At 52.3% G+C, this 18,945-nt stretch overlaps 4 protein-coding genes across 4 annotated transcripts; 2 read left to right on the top strand and 2 right to left on the bottom strand.

Moving 5' to 3' along the window:
• Positions 1-233: 233 nt before the first annotated feature.
• Positions 234-4,236, top strand: N7489_010121 (ABC transporter ATP-binding protein; the record flags this gene model as incomplete). The annotated part of the gene is made up of 2 exons (XM_056715870.1): positions 234-1,167; positions 1,220-4,236. The coding sequence occupies 2 exons, from the start codon at positions 234-236 to the stop codon at positions 4,234-4,236; spliced, it is 3,951 nt and encodes a 1,316-aa protein (XP_056563492.1).
• Positions 4,237-5,169: 933 nt separating this feature from the next.
• Positions 5,170-11,456, bottom strand: sidD (nonribosomal peptide synthase SidD; the record flags this gene model as incomplete). The annotated part of the gene is made up of 2 exons (XM_056715869.1): positions 5,170-10,974; positions 11,031-11,456. The coding sequence occupies 2 exons, from the start codon at positions 11,454-11,456 to the stop codon at positions 5,170-5,172; spliced, it is 6,231 nt and encodes a 2,076-aa protein (XP_056563491.1).
• Positions 11,457-13,343: 1,887 nt separating this feature from the next.
• sidJ (putative siderophore biosynthesis lipase/esterase) lies at positions 13,344-14,457 on the top strand (the record flags this gene model as incomplete). Its single annotated transcript, XM_056715868.1, has 2 exons — positions 13,344-13,394; positions 13,456-14,457. 2 exons carry the CDS (start codon positions 13,344-13,346, stop codon positions 14,455-14,457), a joined length of 1,053 nt encoding a protein of 350 aa, XP_056563490.1.
• Positions 14,458-15,096: 639 nt separating this feature from the next.
• N7489_010118 (uncharacterized protein) lies at positions 15,097-18,727 on the bottom strand (the record flags this gene model as incomplete). The annotated part of the gene is made up of 2 exons (XM_056715867.1): positions 15,097-16,723; positions 16,782-18,727. The coding sequence occupies 2 exons, from the start codon at positions 18,725-18,727 to the stop codon at positions 15,097-15,099; spliced, it is 3,573 nt and encodes a 1,190-aa protein (XP_056563489.1).
• Positions 18,728-18,945: the final 218 nt, after the last annotated feature.

The raw sequence follows: 18,945 nt of genomic DNA, 5'->3' as shown, positions 1-18,945 counted from the left end.
GGAAACCCCTTGGAAATTTCCATCTTCACATTTGGCATACATCCTTGTTTGGGTCTTCGTCGCAACCCAAGTTAAGTCGCTTCACCGAATGGATTCACGCTAAGGAGTGGGTGCGATTTTCCTGGTGACGCCACTTTCAAGCTAGAAAACCGAGAAATTGATCGCCTGTGAGAACCTAGCTTCTTCAACACTCAAGCGACAATCCCAGTGTTGAACGCCATTTTCGAGTCATCATGGGTTTCGGGAACCTTGCAGACTACCCAAGGCTGCTTGTGGCTGCCAATCCCTCGCGACTTGAATTGGGAACCCTTTTTGTTGGCCTGGCGTCTTCAATTGCATCGGGTGTCCCTTTCCCCATCATCGGTATCATATTCGGCCAACTGATCGATGATTTCAACTCGGTGACCTGCGAGGAAACAGCTAGCTCTTCGGGAGGGGATTCTAGCGATCAATCAGACATCAATAGCAAAATTCTGCTGATCGTGTACCTGGGAATTGCTCAATTTGTTTTAATCTACCTTCACCTACTATGCTGGACGATGACCGGTGCGCGCCTGGCGCAGCGACTCCGCGAAAGATATCTCCAGAACCTACTCCGGCAAGAACCCTCTTTCTTTGATAACCTGCCCGCCGGAGAAGTTGCCTCTCGACTCAACACCGATATCCAAACCATTCGCTCCGGTACAGCTGAGAAGGTCGGAATCTGTATCTCGAGTTTCTCCTTTTTCGTCACCGCATACATTGTTGCCTTTATCAAAGACTCCATTCTTGCTGCGATGCTGCTTTCCTTGATCCCCGCATACTTCATCATGTCGTTTGTTGGAAGTTACTATATCGAGAAATACACCGGGCGCATGTCGGATTATGCTGCTTCCGCTGCGTCGATTGCCTCTGAAGCGCTTAACAATATTGTTGTGGTGCATGCCTTTGGTGCGAACGGTCGTCTAGAGAGCAAGTTCTCTAAGGCACTGAAGGACTCCGAAACTGAAGGATTAAAAAAGGCCAGTGCGACTGGTATTCAAGCCGGTGTCTTGTATTTCGTCGCATATGGTGCGAACGGTCTTGCATTCTGGCAAGGAAGTAGGCAAATCGCCGCGGCAGTGCGCACAGAGTCGGCGGGTGCTACTGTCGGGTCTGTCTTCACTGTGATCTTTGTCTTGGTTGAAGGTCAGTCTGATTGATGTCTTATTGTGGAATCTTTTACTAACGATAACGACAGCTACCCTGCTTCTGAGTCAAGTTGCACCTTTCATCCACTTGTTCACACAGGCTGTTGCTTGTTACCACAAGCTACGTGATGACATTGAGCGTAAATCCTTGATTGATGGATCATCGGATGCGGGTCTTCGCCTCACCCAGGCGGAAGGCGGATTTGAATTCAAGGATGTCTCTTTCATTTACCCCTCCAGGCCCGAAATCACTGTTCTTAACAAGATCAATCTCTCCATTGCCCCCAAAAAGCATACAGCCATTGTTGGCCTTTCCGGAAGTGGAAAGTCCACCATCGCAGGTCTAGTTATCCGCTTGTACGATGCCACTGAAGGTGAGATCACTTTCGATGGCCAGAATATTCGCGACGTCAATACGCGTGACCTGAGAGGATTCCTCAGTCTTGTGCAGCAGGAGCCCTCCCTTCTCGACCGATCCCTTTTGGAGAACATCGCACACGGCTTGGTGAACTCAAGCAAACCGGCCCATGCACACCTGAAAGCGGCACTCCTCGGAACCGACCTCTCTGATCTAGCCACTGAAGTCAGGGATGGTCAGGATCTTATGACCGCAGCGGAGAGACGGGGACCAGAAGTCGTCGAAATCGTTCAATTAGCCCGGCAGGCTGCGGCGCTTGCCGATGCCGATGGCTTTATCGAAGCATTGCAGTATGGGTACGCCACGATGGTTGGATCTAGTGGTCGACTCATCAGTGGTGGTCAGAAGCAACGAGTGTCTCTTGCCCGTGCCCTTGTCAAAGATCCCGCGGTTCTCATTTTGGATGAAGCCACGGCGGCTTTGGATTCGCGCAGTGAACAGCGTATCCAGCGGGCTATCAACAACATCTCAACTGGTCGAACTGTCATCACAATTGCCCATCGTCTGTCAACAATCACAAATGCTGATAAGATTGTCTGTATGCACAAGGGAGATATTTTGGAGGAGGGAAGCCACTCGGAATTGATGGCTGCGAATGGACCTTACTCCGAGTTGGTCAAATTGCAGACTCTCGGAGCCACATCCGCATCCAACAAGACTGATACTACTGCCAGCATTGAGAGCGTCAGTAAGTCCGATGTTACCTCTACTACCGACGTCGAAAACGAGAAGGGCAGTCTTTCAAATGACGTTGAACCCACGAAGGAAGCCCGTGTCTCGACCACTGAAGCACCAGCTGGTGACTCTGAGGAAGAAGAGGAAGAGCTTGAGACCCCAGTCAAATCTTTGTGGGCTCTTTGCAAGGGCTATGCACCAGCTCTCAAGCCCCATTTGCTCGTCATCTTCGCTGCTCTTTTCGGTTCCAGCATGGTCGGCGGAGCTTTCTCTGGCGAAGCCGTCATTTTCGGAAACACTGTCGGAAGCTTGAACCCTTGCTTCAGTGCAGCCAGCATCAGCGAACGGGGTAACTTCTACGGTCTGATGTTTTTCGTTCTTGCGATCATCGAGTTCTTCGCCAACATCGTCAGCTGGGGAGGATTTGGCCTCGTCTCTGAGAAGTTGGTCTACAAAGTGCGAGTGTTGTCGTTCCGGTCACTGTTTGAACAAGATCTGCAGTGGCATCAGTCTAAGGGCCGATCCCCTGCTCTGCTTCTGTCCTATATTACCAGAGACGGTAATGCCCTTGCCGGTATGAGCGGATCGGTCATTGGCACTCTGTTCTCTATCACCGTTAACCTCATCGCCGCCATTATCTTGACCCACATTATTGCCTGGAGAATTGCCTTAGTCTGCCTAGCCCTTGTCCCCCTTCTGCTGGGGGCTGGTCTAATGGAGCTCATGGTCCTCGGCAAATTCGAGGAGCGTCATGAAAACGCCTACACAAAGTCTGTCGACATCGGCGTGGAAGCAATCACCTCTATCAAGACAGTCGCCTCTCTTTCCCTGGAAGAGAATACTCTACAGACTTACCGACGATCCCTAAAAGGACCCCGTAAGGAGACATTCAAGGTTACCGTGCAAGCAAGTCTGTGGCAAGCCATGACCTACTTCCTAGGTAATATGGTGAATGCACTGGCATACTGGTGGGGTTCCAAGCAGATCATCAACGGCAACTACACTCAGACCCAGTTCCTGATTGTTGTCTTCTCTCTCCTGGTCAGTGCTCTGCTTTGGAGTCAGATGTTCGCACTCGCACCCGAGCTCTCTGCGGCGCGATCGGCAATGTCTAGAATCCTTGGCTTGATCGAGATCGGCAAGGATAAGATGAATTCCCGACTCACGCCACACGACAAGGATGTCGAGGCAATCGACGAGAAGCCCACGTACAACTCCGGCAGCTCGGCCTCGAGCGTGCAGCTCCGCGATGTCCACTTCTGCTACCCTGCCCGGCCAGATATGAAAGTGCTGAAGGGCTTGAATGTTGATATTCGGCCCGGCAAGTTCTGCGCCCTAGTTGGACCCAGCGGTGCTGGTAAATCGACTATCATCTCCCTGGTCGAACGCCTGTACACACCCGAATCTGGTTCGATAGTGATCGACGGCGTCGATGTCACCAAGACCTCGGATGTCTCCTTCCGTGACTGGATTTCCCTGGTGCCTCAAGACAGCGTTCTCTTCGAGGGTAGCATCGAGTTTAATATTGGTCTCGGTGCTCGACCCGGCCACAATGCCACCCTTGAAGAAATCCAAGAGGCTTGCAAGCTCGCTAACATCCACGATGTTATTACTTCACTGCCAGATGGCTACCAGACCCTCTGCGGACCGAATGGTAACCAGTTCTCTGGAGGCCAGAAGCAGAGACTGTCCATCGCTCGTGCTCTCGTTCGCAAACCCAAGCTTCTGATTCTTGATGAGTCGACTAGCGCTTTGGACGCTGAATCCGAGAAGCTCTTGCAGGATGGCCTGGAGAAGGCCGCACGGGGAATCACTGTCATTGCCATTGCCCACCGTCTTCATACTATCCGCAAAGCCGATGTCATTTTCTTGATTGATGGCGGTGTATGCACTGATTCTGGATCTCATGATGAATTGCTCGAGCGGTCCGACAGCTACCGGGCGAATGTCATGCACCAAACAGTAGCGACTTGAAAAAGATTCTAGGTTCCATTTAAATTCTTAGTACTTGTTTAATATATATCCCATTTATTCGTTTTTTTACCAGTGCCCTCCCCACTTCCCCCTTCTATGGGCATCGGAAATCACCTGGAGTACGAGGATCCAAACTGGTACCCAGCATAGAACTGCATCATTCCACCGAATGCGCGAAAGCAAGCAGGATCCTCAACCTGCTCAGGTCAGGTCCTTAGGCTCGGCGTTTTTGATCATCGTTGTAACTAGGTTTCGCGGGTGAATTGGCGAATTTAAATGCCGGGTACCACTCTGGTCATCGTCGTAATCAACTGACGAGGATCCTCTAGACCTCGTACTCGCCATAATTTCCAACGACTGTAGGGGCGGGAATCTGGCCGGGGTTGTAGTAGAGTGACCTTGCGCAACTTCTCCGCGTGAAAGATCAGGTGCACTTTGGTAGCTTTAGGAAGACCGAGTTTGAATGACCGGATTTCTCTAGGATCTTATATGACCCGCCAGTTATCCAATTTCCGACTCGATCTTTTGTGTCACCGAGTCCTTGTGTTTGTGATAAAAGACCAGGTCGTCGATGTTGGAATCGGGATCTCGCCTATGTTTATCGGGTTTATGCATATATACATCCTAGGCCAGTTATGAATTGGCCTTAGTCCGAATCCAAATGTGTATTCTCAGCCGCGCACTTCCCTTCAGGCCGTGTTTCGCGAGCAGACTTAGCAGTTTGTCGGTTTATATCATTCATCAAGGGAGATATAACGGTTGAGTCTTGTGGGAATGCTGCTGCGAAGTTTACTATTGGTAGTTCTAGAAGGAAATGCTCTCAACATTGAAAGAAATATGCTATAACGTACCAAAAACGACGCAATCAAATTAATTCCAGACCATCTCCAATCTATCTTCTTTACAAAAATAATCAGATGTCATGTATCATATTCAGACACCAAGAGCCAGGGGACCAGAGGGACAACCCGACAACTCCTGAACAGCAGCAGCCAACTCATCGAGAGTAGCATCCACAAACGCCCCATCCCTTTCACTCCCAACAAACCCAACATGCATCTTGCCACCACGCACAAACGAGACAGCCTTCAAGGGATAAGCAGCATCACCATGCGGATTTGAAATATCAACCTTGCAAGAAGACCCAGCGAATGGCATATCATCGAAATCATCCCAGTCCTGGTGGTGGACAATCGAGTCAAAGGACTGTGCCTCCGGTGCCCACTGCGCGCACTGCTTTGAGATCTTCTCGAATCCGAGGAAATCGTGCGCCGCAGACTCGGCACTCTGTTTCTGCACAAAGCGCATCAGATCCATCGCCGTCCACTGTGACTCGAACTTCACTCTCACAGGAGTGAGTTGGTAGCATGGACCCATGACGTTCTCTACGTTCGCTAGGTCGATGGTTCGGCCGGAGGTCACTGTGCCAAATGTCACATCGGGTTTGCCCAGACGACGGGCGAGTACCAGTGCCCATGCTGCGGTAAGTACATTTGCTGTAGTAATCTCTTGGACGGGATGGAATTCTTCGACCGCCTTCTCGTGGAAGATGGCTTTGTCTGTGGGTTGGACGGAGGCTCCGTCGAGGACAGACAGTGTCGAGTCCTTCAGCAGATCACTCCAGTAGTTGACTGCCTCGGTTTGGAGGTTTCCATCGGAAACTCGTGCCATGTACGAGGCAAATGGCTCAAAGTCCACAACATTGTCTCCGGTGTATAGAGTCTCCAGGTCTTGGAGCAGCCTGGGGAGGGAGACGCCGTCATACTGGGAGTGCGAAAGACCCAGTATGAGGCAGTGTTTTCCGTCTGCGCCTTGGACATGGAAGACCTTGAGGAACGGTGATCCAAGCTCGAAGTTTGATTCAATGTCCGTTGTGCAGAGCTCGGTGACGTATTGTTCAATCTCCTTGTCGGCCTGGTGCATGACCACGGGGACATGTGCGTCTTGGAGGACAACCTGAAGGAAGGACGATTCATGCTCGATGAAGACAGTACGCAAAATGTCGTGGGTCTTCACCAGATCATTACAGGCGCGTAGCAATTGCTCACGGTCGATGTTTTGGTCGAAGTACAGCATGGTGTATTGGATGGAAGTGCGTGGCACTCCAATGGTTCCTCTGATGTCGAGTGCTTGCGAATCCGTGACCGGAGACACATCCTCGATAGGCCAGCCTGGGTTGACAAGCTTGGGCCGAACAGTTGAGGCCAAGAACATCTTGACGTCCAGATTGCTTAGTGAGGAGAAAGGCTTGTATGGCTGAACGCTTTCCTTCACTTGGTCCACCTTCAGCACCTTGGCTGCATCACCCAGACGCATGTGTTGGAAGATATCGGCTACTGACAAGCTGTGTCCCTGTGTGCGGAGACTTGACACCAATTTCATTGCTAGGACAGAGTCACCTCCAAGGCGGAAGAAGTTGTCGTCGACGTCAATCTGCTCGGGGCTCAGTCGGAGGATCTTTGCCCAAGCGGATTGCAGGATCTTCTCCGTAGGCGATAGGTTTGTCTGCGCCAAGCCCTTCGTCCATGCATCTTTGAAACCTCCACGAAGATCTTCGAGGACACTTTGAGGAATCTTTGAGGCCAATGTGTTGAGTGACGTGTGATCGAGTTGCTCCAGCCCAGTGGGCAACTTGTCAACTACAACGTAGACAGAGGGGGCCATGTAGGATGGGAGTGAGTCTCGGATGAATTTGTCGAGCTTCTTTAATGACACTGCAAGTGTCACGGGAATAGTGTCGCAGACAGTCGTCTCTTCCCCGACCATCTCGTATTTCGCCGGCATGACTCTTACACTGTCCTCCTGAGAAGGCTGGTTCTCGATAAAGACAGCTAGCTCTTGCTCTGGCACTTTCTGAGTGCCTTCTCTCAATGGCTGGAAGACAGATGCAGCAGCGCGAGTTGTCGATGGGAGGTATTTTGCGAAATGTGACTCGAGGTCTGCAATATCCACTGCATGTCCTTGAAGGGGTACGACATTCTCCTTGCGGCCAACAAACACCAGGCTTCCATCATCCTGAAGCTGGACCATGTCACCTGTAGGCTGCACCTTTCCAGTCCGGCCAGCGCATCCAGAGCTTCCAGCCCCGAGCCACGCAGGGGACTCCACTGTTTCCCCAGAGAGGCAATTCCCTTCAAGCCAGAGCTCACCAACACTGCCGATGGGCGACAACAAATCAGGATTGCGAGCATCGCACACCCAAGGAATGGCAGTACGGGGATAGACTGAAGCTTGTTTGGTGCTCGCAGGGGCGCGAAGGTTGCCAGTGGTTTCGTCCACGGAAAGAGGAGGAGCCTTGTTCCATTGCCAAATTTGGTCAACTTCCGTCTCGGGAAGGCAAGAGATCTCATCAATACGTTTGTTAAGACCCTTCGACAACTGCACGCAAGCGGTCTCCAACTGCGCAAGAATGCGCTGCATCTGCGAACCCTCGATCAGGCTGGTATCGAAACTAGCGCAAACTCTGAGACCACCCTTGCGGATTCCGAACGCCACCATGAGCGGGTATGGGTTGAAATGAAGCGCCTCACGCACAACATCTCCAAGCTCAAATCCAAGCTCGCTACCCACGTACTCCGGGTCGGGCTGGATAACCAGTCCGGTGCCAGCCTCGCAGGCATACTGCGCATCTTGGCTGACCTTTCTGATATTCTGCATTCCCATGTGCTGGTAGGGCGTACGAGCCAAGACGGTTTGCTGTACCGTCTGCAAGTACGATTCGACTGTGTTGGATCGGCGAACCTGGATGCGGATGGGGATTGTTGCAATCAGTGGTCCGACGATGCTCTCCACGCCCGGCAAGGCAATGTCACGACCAGTAAGTGTCTCACCAAACACGACATCGTCGCTTCCAGTGTATTGGGAAGCCACGAGGGCCCATGCACCGCGGACCAATGTGGCCATCGTGAAAGGTGATCCGGCACCTGTCTCGAGGGCCATCTGATGCTCGATCAGGCCATTAGGAGTCGGCATGAAGTCGCGAGAGGGCAAGCGGGGGAACTGAGGCCCGACAGCGCCCTTCAACTCCCGTCGCCAGAAGTCATGCATGGCGGTCTCGTCTGTGTCGCGTACGTACTTCACAAAGTTCCGCATCTGTGTCTGGATCTCGACAGACTGATTATGCAAGGCGTCGCTGACTTGCTTGAGAACGATTGGCTCCGACCATCCGTCGTAGAGGACGTGGTGGACAGTCCATACCATATACCGTTTGTCGTCGTTTTCATTGCTGACAAGGCCGTATCGAGCCAGACTTTGTCCAAGGTTCATCCTCTCGCTTCGATCATTCTCGAGATATTGGTCCAGGTTGGTGGAGTACCTCCAGGAGATGCCTTCCTTCACAACAATTTGTTGGAGGCCTGGGTCTTGGAGCGGTGCCAGACGAGAGCGCAGGATAGGGCTTGCTGCAACAACATCTTCCCAAGCCTTCTTCCAAGCATCCAGAGCGACATGCGACGGAATACATGCGACTCTTTGAGCAACATACGCCTTGGTTGATTTGAGCGAGAAGGTGAACAGTGACTCCTGCGTGGGTGTGCAAAGGTAGATATCTTGCACATCTGCTTGATCCACCCCACAAGCTTGTGCTGCTTCGAGGCGGGCGCTCTCCACAGATTGGGAGATTAAAGAAAACGGCTGGATCTCTTCCTGCGCTTGGGAACTGCAAGGCTGAGCGACGGTGGCCATGGCCGAGAGGGTAGGGTTTCCAAAAGTGCTAATGACAGAAAGATCGAGGTCTTGCGCTCTGCAGACAGACACGAGTCTCATCGCGGCCAGGGAATCACCACCCAAAGCAAAGAAGTTGTCGTCGGGGCGAATGGCTTCAGCGTCGAGCTTGAGTGTTTCAGCCCAGGCCTGTCGCAGGCGTTTTTCACGCTCATTCAGTTCCCGAGAAGCGGTGCTTGCGGCTCCTTGGTCTAGTTGACGCAAATCAACCGTCGCGCCAAATGCCCGGAGTTGTTTGCGGTCGGTCTTGCCTGAGATCAACACTGGCATAACATTAACCGGGATATATGTGGTGGGCACCATGTATCGCGGCAAAGTCTTCGCCACGTCCGCATTAGCCTTGGTCAATATGCTACTCAACTCGCTTGAGATCTCGTCCAAGGCAAGCTCGGCCTGTCCATGTACCTTCGGTTGGAAGGCAACGAACGCAACGAGCATTGGCTGGCCTCCATAATCCTTGGGCGTAATCACTTCAGCAATGACATTAGCTTCTGAGGGCAGAACAGCCTTTAGCTGACTCTCAATTTCGCCCAATTCGACACGCTGTCCACGCAACTTGACTTGAGTGTCCTTTCGTCCAACGAAAACGATGCCGCCAAGACCATCGGGATCATATCTTCCAAGATCTCCAGTCTTGTACAAACGACCCTGACGACCAGGGTAGTTTTTGTGGCCTGCGAGCAACCAAGGCGGATCATTGATGAAAGCAGCGGCAGTCTTTTCAGGGTCGTTCAGGTAACCTTGTCCGACAATCGGACCCTCGACGAGCAGCTCACCCACGGCGCCGACTGGCACAAGCTCGTTGTGGTCATTCGGGTTGGCAATCCACATGGCTGCGCCGTTGCCTGGGCCAATGGAGAGGTAATCTCTGCCGGTAGCAGCGCTGGCGTTGACTGTGCATCCAATGGTGCATTCGCAGGGACCGTAACCAATGATGATTCTGGTTTCCTTGCCCCAGTGATTGGCGTCTCTTGCCGAGACCGCTTCTCCTCCAAGACCTAGACCACTCAACGATGCAATAACATCCGCATCCAGGATTCGGCCCACGGAGGGAGTCAGACCTGCGTAGTTAATTCTCATTTTGCGGATAACTTCGTTGATGTCATTCAATCGATCCTCGTCGGACGGAATGCAAAGACAGCCACCGTTTCCGAGTGTTAGAAGCATACTGTCAATGCTGACATCGAAAGCGTAGGATGCAAAATCAAGGACCCTGGACTCCGGCGTGTATCCAACTGCCTTTGCTCGAGGGATGGCACTGCTTGTGTAGGTTTCGTGAGAAATCTTCACTCCCTTCGGAGTGCCCGTGCTGCCGGAGGTGAAGATGATGTACATAAGGGCGGAGGATGGTACAGCAGGTAAGTCGCAGATTGATGGGGAGTTTGATGGATTTGTGAAAGCATCTTCTTCGACAACGAAGTGGTTTCCAGTTGGCAGAATCGTCAGTGACAGCTCATATTGCTTGCGGGACGCAACCATCGATTTTGCGCCGACCTGTACGGCCATATTTTGGAGACGGGCAAGCGGAAGAGTTGGATCCATGAGCGCAAGAGTTGCGCCTGCTTTCATCACTCCGAGCACAGCGACGATCGTCCACCTGGATTTCTCAAAGCACACGGGGAGGACATCGTGCAGCTCGACGCCCATTTCTTTGAGCGAGCACGCCACGGAAGTGGACCACTGATCGATTTGGCTATAGGTCAGGCTGCCATCCCAGGAATCAATGGCGACTTTGTCTGGGTATTCGCGAGCTCTTTCGGCGACCATCTCTTGCATGCAGAAGCTATAGGTGGGCGGCAATTCGTGGTTCCACCCCCATATATCGTTCAGGTCACTTGCAGTCGGGCGAAGACACTGTTCAATGGTGGCTTCGAGGTTTTCTAGGCATACTCTGACAGTGTCGGCAAGTGCCTCGACATGGTGATTCACTGTGTACGGCAACATGTTCTCGGTGTGCCACAATGGGCGGATCTCGAGGTGGGCATTATTGAAGCGAACTTCGAGATGAAGCATGCCCTTTTCAATTACGGTTAGTTATGATTGAGTGGCTATGGGTTCAATTGTTCACTTACGTCATCTTTGGCTTCTTCGGATGTTGGCGAAAGAGAGCTGGTGCTCAAAACGAGCGATGCGGGACTTGACGCCCCCGTGGTGATATTCCGAGAGATCGCAGTCGCAACTTCTCCCACATTACTTTGTAATCCTTTCATTACTTCATTCATCACTAGTTTGTTCACTGATGCGGGCTGAGCGTCATCCGCGACATCTTTGTAGGACCAGTCGTATGATATTTGGCTGTCTTCCCGGCTGCGCAACAGGACCATCAGCCATGACAACAGCACGATCTCTTCTTTCATGCCGGTCGGAGTGGTGGCTTGTTCGGAGACAAGATGCGCGACCTGGAATGAGCTAAAGTTGCCATTCGCGTCTGCTGGCAGTTTCTCAATTCCATTTGGCGCATTGTGGATGTGGGCATCTTCGAGAGGTATGAAGCCCATTTTGACGGCTGACCAGCACAGCTGGTCTTGTTACCCTCGAGGTAATGTGAGGGAGTAATTAGAGCTTGACTGTTAAATCCGCAACCTTTGGGTCGTTTCGACGGAGGTGTGTCACTATATAGCCAACTAGCCACGGTTCTGCTGCGTCATGCTCCACCCCGAGGCTTCAAAGCTCCGAAGTACCCTGCCTGGACGGAGTACGGAGGATCCATTTTGCATATCATCACCGAGATCGGCTATTGCGGGGTTATTCGACACACACCAGTTCTGGAAGGCAGAATGATACCCGAAGCATGTGGCCGTTTCATCTTTCCTGACATACGTGTACCTACTTAGATAGCACTAGGTATGCGATACCAGATCTCACAGCATACAATACGGTACGGTACAAAACGTATCCACAGGCTCCACATAAGAGAAAAGAGGAAAAAAGACGAGAAGAAATGCTACGCCAAGATTGTTTCAATGGAGCACACCCGGTTGAGTTAGGCTGTTGCTCATCATCAAGACAGGAATGGAAAGTACCTATGTTGTAGGCTATGAGGAAGAGACCTGAATACGATCAACCAACTCTGAAACACATCAAGGGCAACTCCCAACTGTAAAGGCATTGTTCACCGAGGTATTAGTATCGGAGGCCAACTGCTCAGGGGACCCATGATTGTGCGTCTCAAGCGGAAAAGCCCGATGGACAAGGGAAGCGAGGAACGAGGGGGGATTTTGGACAAGACCCACCTTTAGAATCGCCGATGCGTCGTGTACACTTTTCGCAACGTACCAATATAGAGTGGTCCGAATACACCATTAATAATAATTAATAATATCTGCTCTCTAGCGCAACAAGTCCGAAACAGAAAAAAACAAAAAACAAAACAAAACATCGAAAGGCCTCACTCTATCGTGCACGTTCCTTTGATTTCTTGGCTCGCTTGCAGACAAATTTGAATGGATTCTTCCAAACGCCACAAAAAAGCCCATCCACTCGTCTATATTACTTCTGTGGTCTGGGACAGGCTATATAGATATTTTGGTCTGGATTTGGCACGATGCCTCGTCTCTAATTCCAGTGCATGGAACGAGTGATAATGAGCATCTCTTCAGGCAAGGATCTTCGAATATGAAGCCTGGTAAGGCTGACTATTAAGTTCACCAAGACTTCCCAAGCATGTCAAGAAAGTCTTGTCTCGAAGTGCCGACTGTCGAGCACGTTGAGTAGAGTTTTCAGAGAGGGGCTATCTAATCAGATTTTCATGTTCTCAGCCAATCAATCTAATCAGATCCGTTGATCTTACTGATAACGGCTAGTGTCGACTAGCCCACAAGTGCCCCACAGCTCTGGTCTTGCCGGTGGGGTTTAATTGGCCCATCGTTATTTCCCGCCCAAGCTTCGTGTAATTACTAGCGGTACTGGTGAGACAGGACTTTTATTGTTGTATTTACCATTGGGATGAAATACATACCGGGGTATCAATACTCGGTATTTCCCGGACGGGCCTACTGAAATACATGTACCTGGTTCAAGACATCCATACATATAATTTCCTCAAAAAGATGTTACCAACATTTTCCTTCCTAAACTGGACCTTAGCGCTGAACATTCCATGGATGTGAGACTTGTTACCTAATATTTCGGCTTCGTATAATCAGATTGATAAGATGGCCTGAAACAGTTCACCTGGTGGATCGACTTCGGTGCAAGCTAACCGACATAAATTGTCCACATTCCTTCATAGCGGAAAGACACAAAGCCCGATCTCGGCAATTGTTCGATTAAAGAAAAGATCCCGTCCCGGAAGCCTTCTCTAGCTCCTTGAAAGTTTTCCCCTTCAATTAAGCCCTGCGCACTACCACACCTACACCACCCCCACCAAACACACACTTACCAACATGTCTAAGTTCTGGCCTAAGGGAGGCCTTCCCGGTATTCTGCACCACTACGTACGTTCCTGCACTATCAACAATAACACTCAAACCACAACTAACAATTACTCCCACGTAGACCGAAACCCTCGTCACATTCGAATATGCCACCAGCACTATCCGCCAACCACACAGTCTCCTCTTCATCGGCGGACTGGGCGACGGCCTAGCAACAACGTCCTACATGGCCGATCTCGCGCGCGCACTACAGCAAACAGAATGGTCCCTCTTCACTCTAAACCTCACATCCTCCTACCAATCCTGGGGTCTCGGCCATCTGGACCGCGACACAAACGAGATCGCCCAATGTCTGGAGTACATCAAAAGCTACAAAGGCGATAAATTCGGCGGCGGCAAGATCGCCCTGATGGGTCATTCCACAGGCAGCCAGTGCGTGCTACACTACCTATCCCAGTCAAACCCGCACACGAAGGTGCCGGCCTTCGACGCCGATATCGAACACATCAAGCGGCCTGTGCTGGACGGCGCGATCATGCAAGCGCCTGTTTCTGATCGCGAGGCGATCTTCTGCGTCTTGAGGGGTGGTATTGGTGATACGACGCCCGAGAAGGCTCGTGCTGTATATGATGAGATGGAGGCGCTGGCTAAGCAGGCTGTTGCGGAGGGCAAGCCGCATGATACTATGTTGCCTCTTTCTTTGACTTCGATGATTTATCCGGCCAATACGCCGATTAGCTGTCGGAGATTCTTGAGTCTTGTTAGTCCGGAGAGTCCGCAGGCGCCGCAGGAGGATGATTTGTTCAGCTCGGATCTGAGTGATGAGCACTTTGCGACTACGTTTGGTATGATTCAGCAGCAGGGACTGTTGAATCATAAGTTGATGGTGCTGATCTCTGGGAAGGATCAGTCGGTTCCGGATTATGTTGATAAGGAGAAGATGCTGGCTAGGTGGCAGAAGGCTACTGATCATGATGGCAAATATCAGATTTGGGATCAAAAGCACACTGGGGTCATCCCTAATGCTTCTCATGCTTTGAGTAATGATGACCAAGCTGAGCCGCGGAGGTTCCTGGTTGAGAGGGTCTTGGGATACCTTAAGACGGCTGTGGAGAGAGCTTGAACGAATCGCAATGAAATGTATGATACTATATTAAATGAAAGAATTATATACCATTTAACATGCTTGTCAACCGCGTGCGACATACAAGGTGGATAAATCCTCAATACGGCGGTCTTCGAGGTCGGCTCTCACGAGTCTCCCAGTTGCACATGAGTACGTCGTCAATAGTCAATTCTTCGTGCCGTTATAGGAGCTTGGAGGGTTACCTTGAGAGTAGACGAATATCACCTCTTAGCTCTAGCTCAAACTGAAGTCGCTTGTGACGAGGAAAGACTATGTCTGATTTAAGTAGTCTACACGACAATAACAGCTAGTATAGCGAGTGGTGTATCCATTGGAATTGAAAAGAATAGAGTACATACGTGGAAGACGAACAACCAGCTCAAGTGTTTCTAACAAAAAGGAAAAAGAAAAGATCGAAAGTAGACATGAGACGCTCAAATGCACCGAGTGGTATCTAGTCGTCAACAGCAGAAATGATAAAAGAGAGTCCAGAGAAGAAAAGAAAAGCCCGGAAAAGGGATGTGTAGGAAACGGTAGGTAGAGTAGATGTAGGTAAATGAGAAAACAAAGGAATAAGGAGAGCCGAAGTCAAGGCAAGGTGAATGAATGTATAGAGAATAGGAAGGGAAATGGTGTTTAGAACATGCCTCCTTCAACGGGGATAGCGGGAGGCGGGTATTGAGGAATAGCCGGCGGAGTGCCGGTCATGGATCCCTGTCGCGCCCGCGCGTTCAGGTTACCAGCCTCACTCGATGTCTTGCGGAGACGATTGCGGGACTGCGGACGTTTTTCTTCATCTGGGAAGACGCTGTGTTCGTCCCCGGCGCTCGGGACGGGGGAAGCGACCCGTGAAGAGTCGTTCTTGTCGCTCTTGAACGCACCCAGGATGGTTTGAGTGGCGGTTCCGCGGCGACGGCGGGGGTTCATCGGTGGCACTGGAGGTGCGCCGCTGGGTGAAGGCAGCGCGGATCCAGGGGGAAGGCCGACGAGAGGGACGTTTGATGTGGATGAGACAAACGTGGGCTCGGATATCTGCTTCTTGTTCACGGGGCGCTTCAGGAGGGAGCCGTGTCCCAGACCACGCTGGGGAATCTGCGGACCGCTGGATGAAGAAGCCAGTGATGTAGACGAGCTGTCTGACGGCATTTCATTCAGCGGAGGAGTGGCATTGGCAGAGTACGCCGGGGCAGCGGGTGGGGCCCGGGGAGAAGCACCGATGATCGAGGACGTGTTGGACTGCGAGAACTGGAATGGCCGCTCGTATTGGAAGTTTGGCGTACCGGATCGGCTGTTACTGCGGTATCTGCCCGAAGCGGCAGAGGGAGCGCGGTCAAAGTTCGCAGGTTCAGACATTTCTGCTGATGGGCGACCCGATGTAGGGCGTGAGATAGGCACGGGAGGCTCATAGCCCTCAGGGACAACGAATTTTTCATGTGCAATGATTGATCCCTCATCCACAGTTTCAAGGTCATCCCTTTCACGAAGCCTGGTTCGACTCTTGGACCGGCCTGATGCATCCGAGCCTGCACGATCTCTCTGGGTTCGGAAAGGTGAGTGGCCACGGCTGCGGCTGGACTCGCGTGAACCTTCGTAGCTATTGTCGCGGCTGAGAGATGGCATACGAGACCTGAGCGAACGCTCTGGTCCAATATGGGGAGAGCTGGAGTTGGAGTGCCGGCCGAAGCTGAAAGAGGGCCGCTCCTCTTCACGCCACGAGTCATCTGAAGAGAGAGCAGGCGTGGACGAATTGCCACCAGCATAACCGAACAACTTCTTCTGATCCGGCTTGCCGCCAATCTGTTTGCTAGACTTTTGCTTCAACATGGCAAATGCGTTACCAGCCCTGGCCAAGTCTGGAGTTGACCGGCCTGGAGTGGGACTGCTGGATCGGCTGTCGCTCTCAGCAACACTTCGTAGCTTCTCCTGCACCTTTCTGCGCCTCTCTGCCAGCTCGATGGCGAATTCCTCTCGCTCCCTTTGGGTCTCAGTGCTCCCATGACGGCGATGGTGAAGTTCTAGCTCCTCCCTCCAGGACGAGCCGTTCGATGCGGAAGCTGTGTCAGGAATAGTTCCAGGTGCAGATGACTCTTGGCTATTTCGAGAATGCGTCCCCTCCGCAGAATGTCCGGAAGGAGCGTGCGAGCTTGATGTTCCTGGGCGACTTCCTGATGATGGCCGACTCTCTTCGCAGGGTTGTGCTATCGTGGGAACATCAGTCGATGGCTGGGGGGTCGATTTCTGAGTCTCGGCCCCAGGGGGATGGCTATCGTTCTGGTGCTCCGGGAAGCGAGGTGAAGGAGGGGAGATGGCTGATTTCTCACTTTCCTGGCGCAAGTGAGATCGAACCATTCCCCCCCATTCCGCCAAAGCCTTGATCTGGTTGCAGAGTTGGCGAGTCAGGTCTCTTGGGTGTGTTATCGCTGATGTCAGGGGAAGTAGTTGTGCAGTCAGGGTCATTCTCGTCGATAGGTCTAAGATCACCTAGATCGGAATATCTCACTTCGGGGAGCGTTTCGAGGTGATCCTTCGTGGGAGTTGATGGCTTGTTAGATGCTACGCTAGAGCGCTGAAGCGGCGGACCGTACTCGGTGGCCAGCGAAGTCGCAGACGAGAGATCGTGCGAAGAGCGGTTCTCTCCTTCATCGCCAGACTCGCTGGCACTGGAGTTGGCATAGAAAGTCCTCACTCCGGGTCTTAAGGGAGAAGCCTCAACGCTGGGCGCAGAATAATGATCCACGCCGCGTTGCGCATCACTACTATAGTGAGATGAGGCGGACTCCGCTCGGGAACGATAGCTGGACTTCGATAGTCCCCGAGCACGGCCCGCGGGCTCTGCAGGTAGAGGTCGACGCGGGGGTGATGCACGGCGCGGAGGCGGGGTCTCTCGTCCCTGATGCATTTGAAGTTGGCGGCGGGAGAATGCCTGCTCGTCGAAACCGGTGGCGGGTCGGTTGAACAAGCCCATGGCGGTAGCCTTTCCATGATCTTCTGGGTGAATTGATGCAGCCAACAGGGACGGAACCTCGTCGTTCTCGCTCGTGGGAGGGCTCAGGGGAGGAGCCCCGAACGTTGCTGTTGTGGGCGAGAGACGGTCTCTCAACGCAGGTTCTCCGGACATACGCAGCTTTGGTGATGTGGCGGATGAAGGAGGGCTAGTCGGCCGTGAGGTAGAAGCCGGTTCAGCAATTGCAAGCTTTTCCAGGCGGTCCCGCAAGTTGGTGGCACTTCTGGAGTAGTTACGGTTTAAAGAGGGGAGATCTGGGGTGCCGGCACGCTGGCGACTCAGACTCTCCAGGCGGTTCAAGGTTGAGCTCTGCTGGTTCTGGGCAGTCTGAGTCAATCCTTGTCCGTAGAGACGACGGCTCCGGATTGAACCATTGCGCGGGGCAGACATGGGGCCAGGACCGGGTCGCGGGGCCTCAGGAAGGGTTTCGGGGAACGGATACCCAGTCACTGGAGATTGGGATGTGTTCAAGGATGACTCGTCGGCCGAGGTTCCTGCGGTTGATGCAGGAACTGTTGACGAAGGCCCAGATGCGGTGGAGGAGTACGTGGCTCGACTGTTAGATGAGGCTGTTGAGGCGGCATATCCAGATTCCCGAGCGGCCTCCGCCGATCTCTCTTCTTTCTCCTTGAGGCGCAACCGCTGGAACGCAGATAGATTCATGTCGTGGTCATAGACCGGCTTCCCCATTCCCCGGCGACTAGCCTCTGGCGCATCGGGGGTTGATGTCCCTGGTGACCTGACCGGGATCTTGTAAATCTTTTGGCGACCACCGAACAGATTATTGCCCTCAGTGCGACGGGCCCTGCTCATCATACTGCCCGTCTGCGATCGGTCGTCGTCTGTACCATATCCATCTCCACCGGAAGCGTAAGAAGCGGTGCGGTCGAGTGCAAAGGATGGTCGACTTCCGTCGTTGGAGCTAACTTCGTCAATATCTGCCAGCATGGCGGGGCTGTGACCGAATAAGTTGAGTCGCGAAGCGCGCTTGGGAAACAAGACGCTATCATCACTAGCCTTGCCCAGCATTGATAGTGGGTCGTCTTGTTCCTTCAGCATGCTAAATCGAGCGGACAATTTAGGCATCAGCAGACTGGTGCGGAAGTTATCTGTCGGGGGTAGTGCGGCTGATAGGTCGAAGTCTGGTTTGGGTTCCGGTTCCGCCTTCTTCTTCGATGGCTTCAAGCTGAATCCTGGCGATGTCGCTCCTTGATCCTCCGCGGCCTCCTTGGCCTTCTTGTGTTTACGGAATCGGTCCATCATCGTGAATGGTAGGCTCGAGGCGCTTAGGGGGCACCTCGTAATAGGAAAGGAATGAATGCGATTCGGTAGTATTTCAGATCGGTTTGGATGAATGTCGTTAAATCCAGCGAGTGTGTAGTAGCTTAAGAGTTGATCAGTGTCCCTGTTTGGCCCAATGCCTCGAAGGTGACTCAATGGATATCGTTATCCAGAGAATGAAATGAGCGGCATGACCTTCA

The sequence above is a fragment of the Penicillium chrysogenum genome (genome assembly GCF_028827035.1).
Source record: "Penicillium chrysogenum strain IBT 35668 chromosome Unknown utg000005l_segment0_segment0, whole genome shotgun sequence".
Taxonomy (NCBI): Eukaryota; Fungi; Ascomycota; class Eurotiomycetes; order Eurotiales; family Aspergillaceae; genus Penicillium; species Penicillium chrysogenum.
The sequence above is the reverse complement of the archived record's forward strand: the minus strand, read 5'-3'. Positions and strand labels throughout refer to the sequence as shown.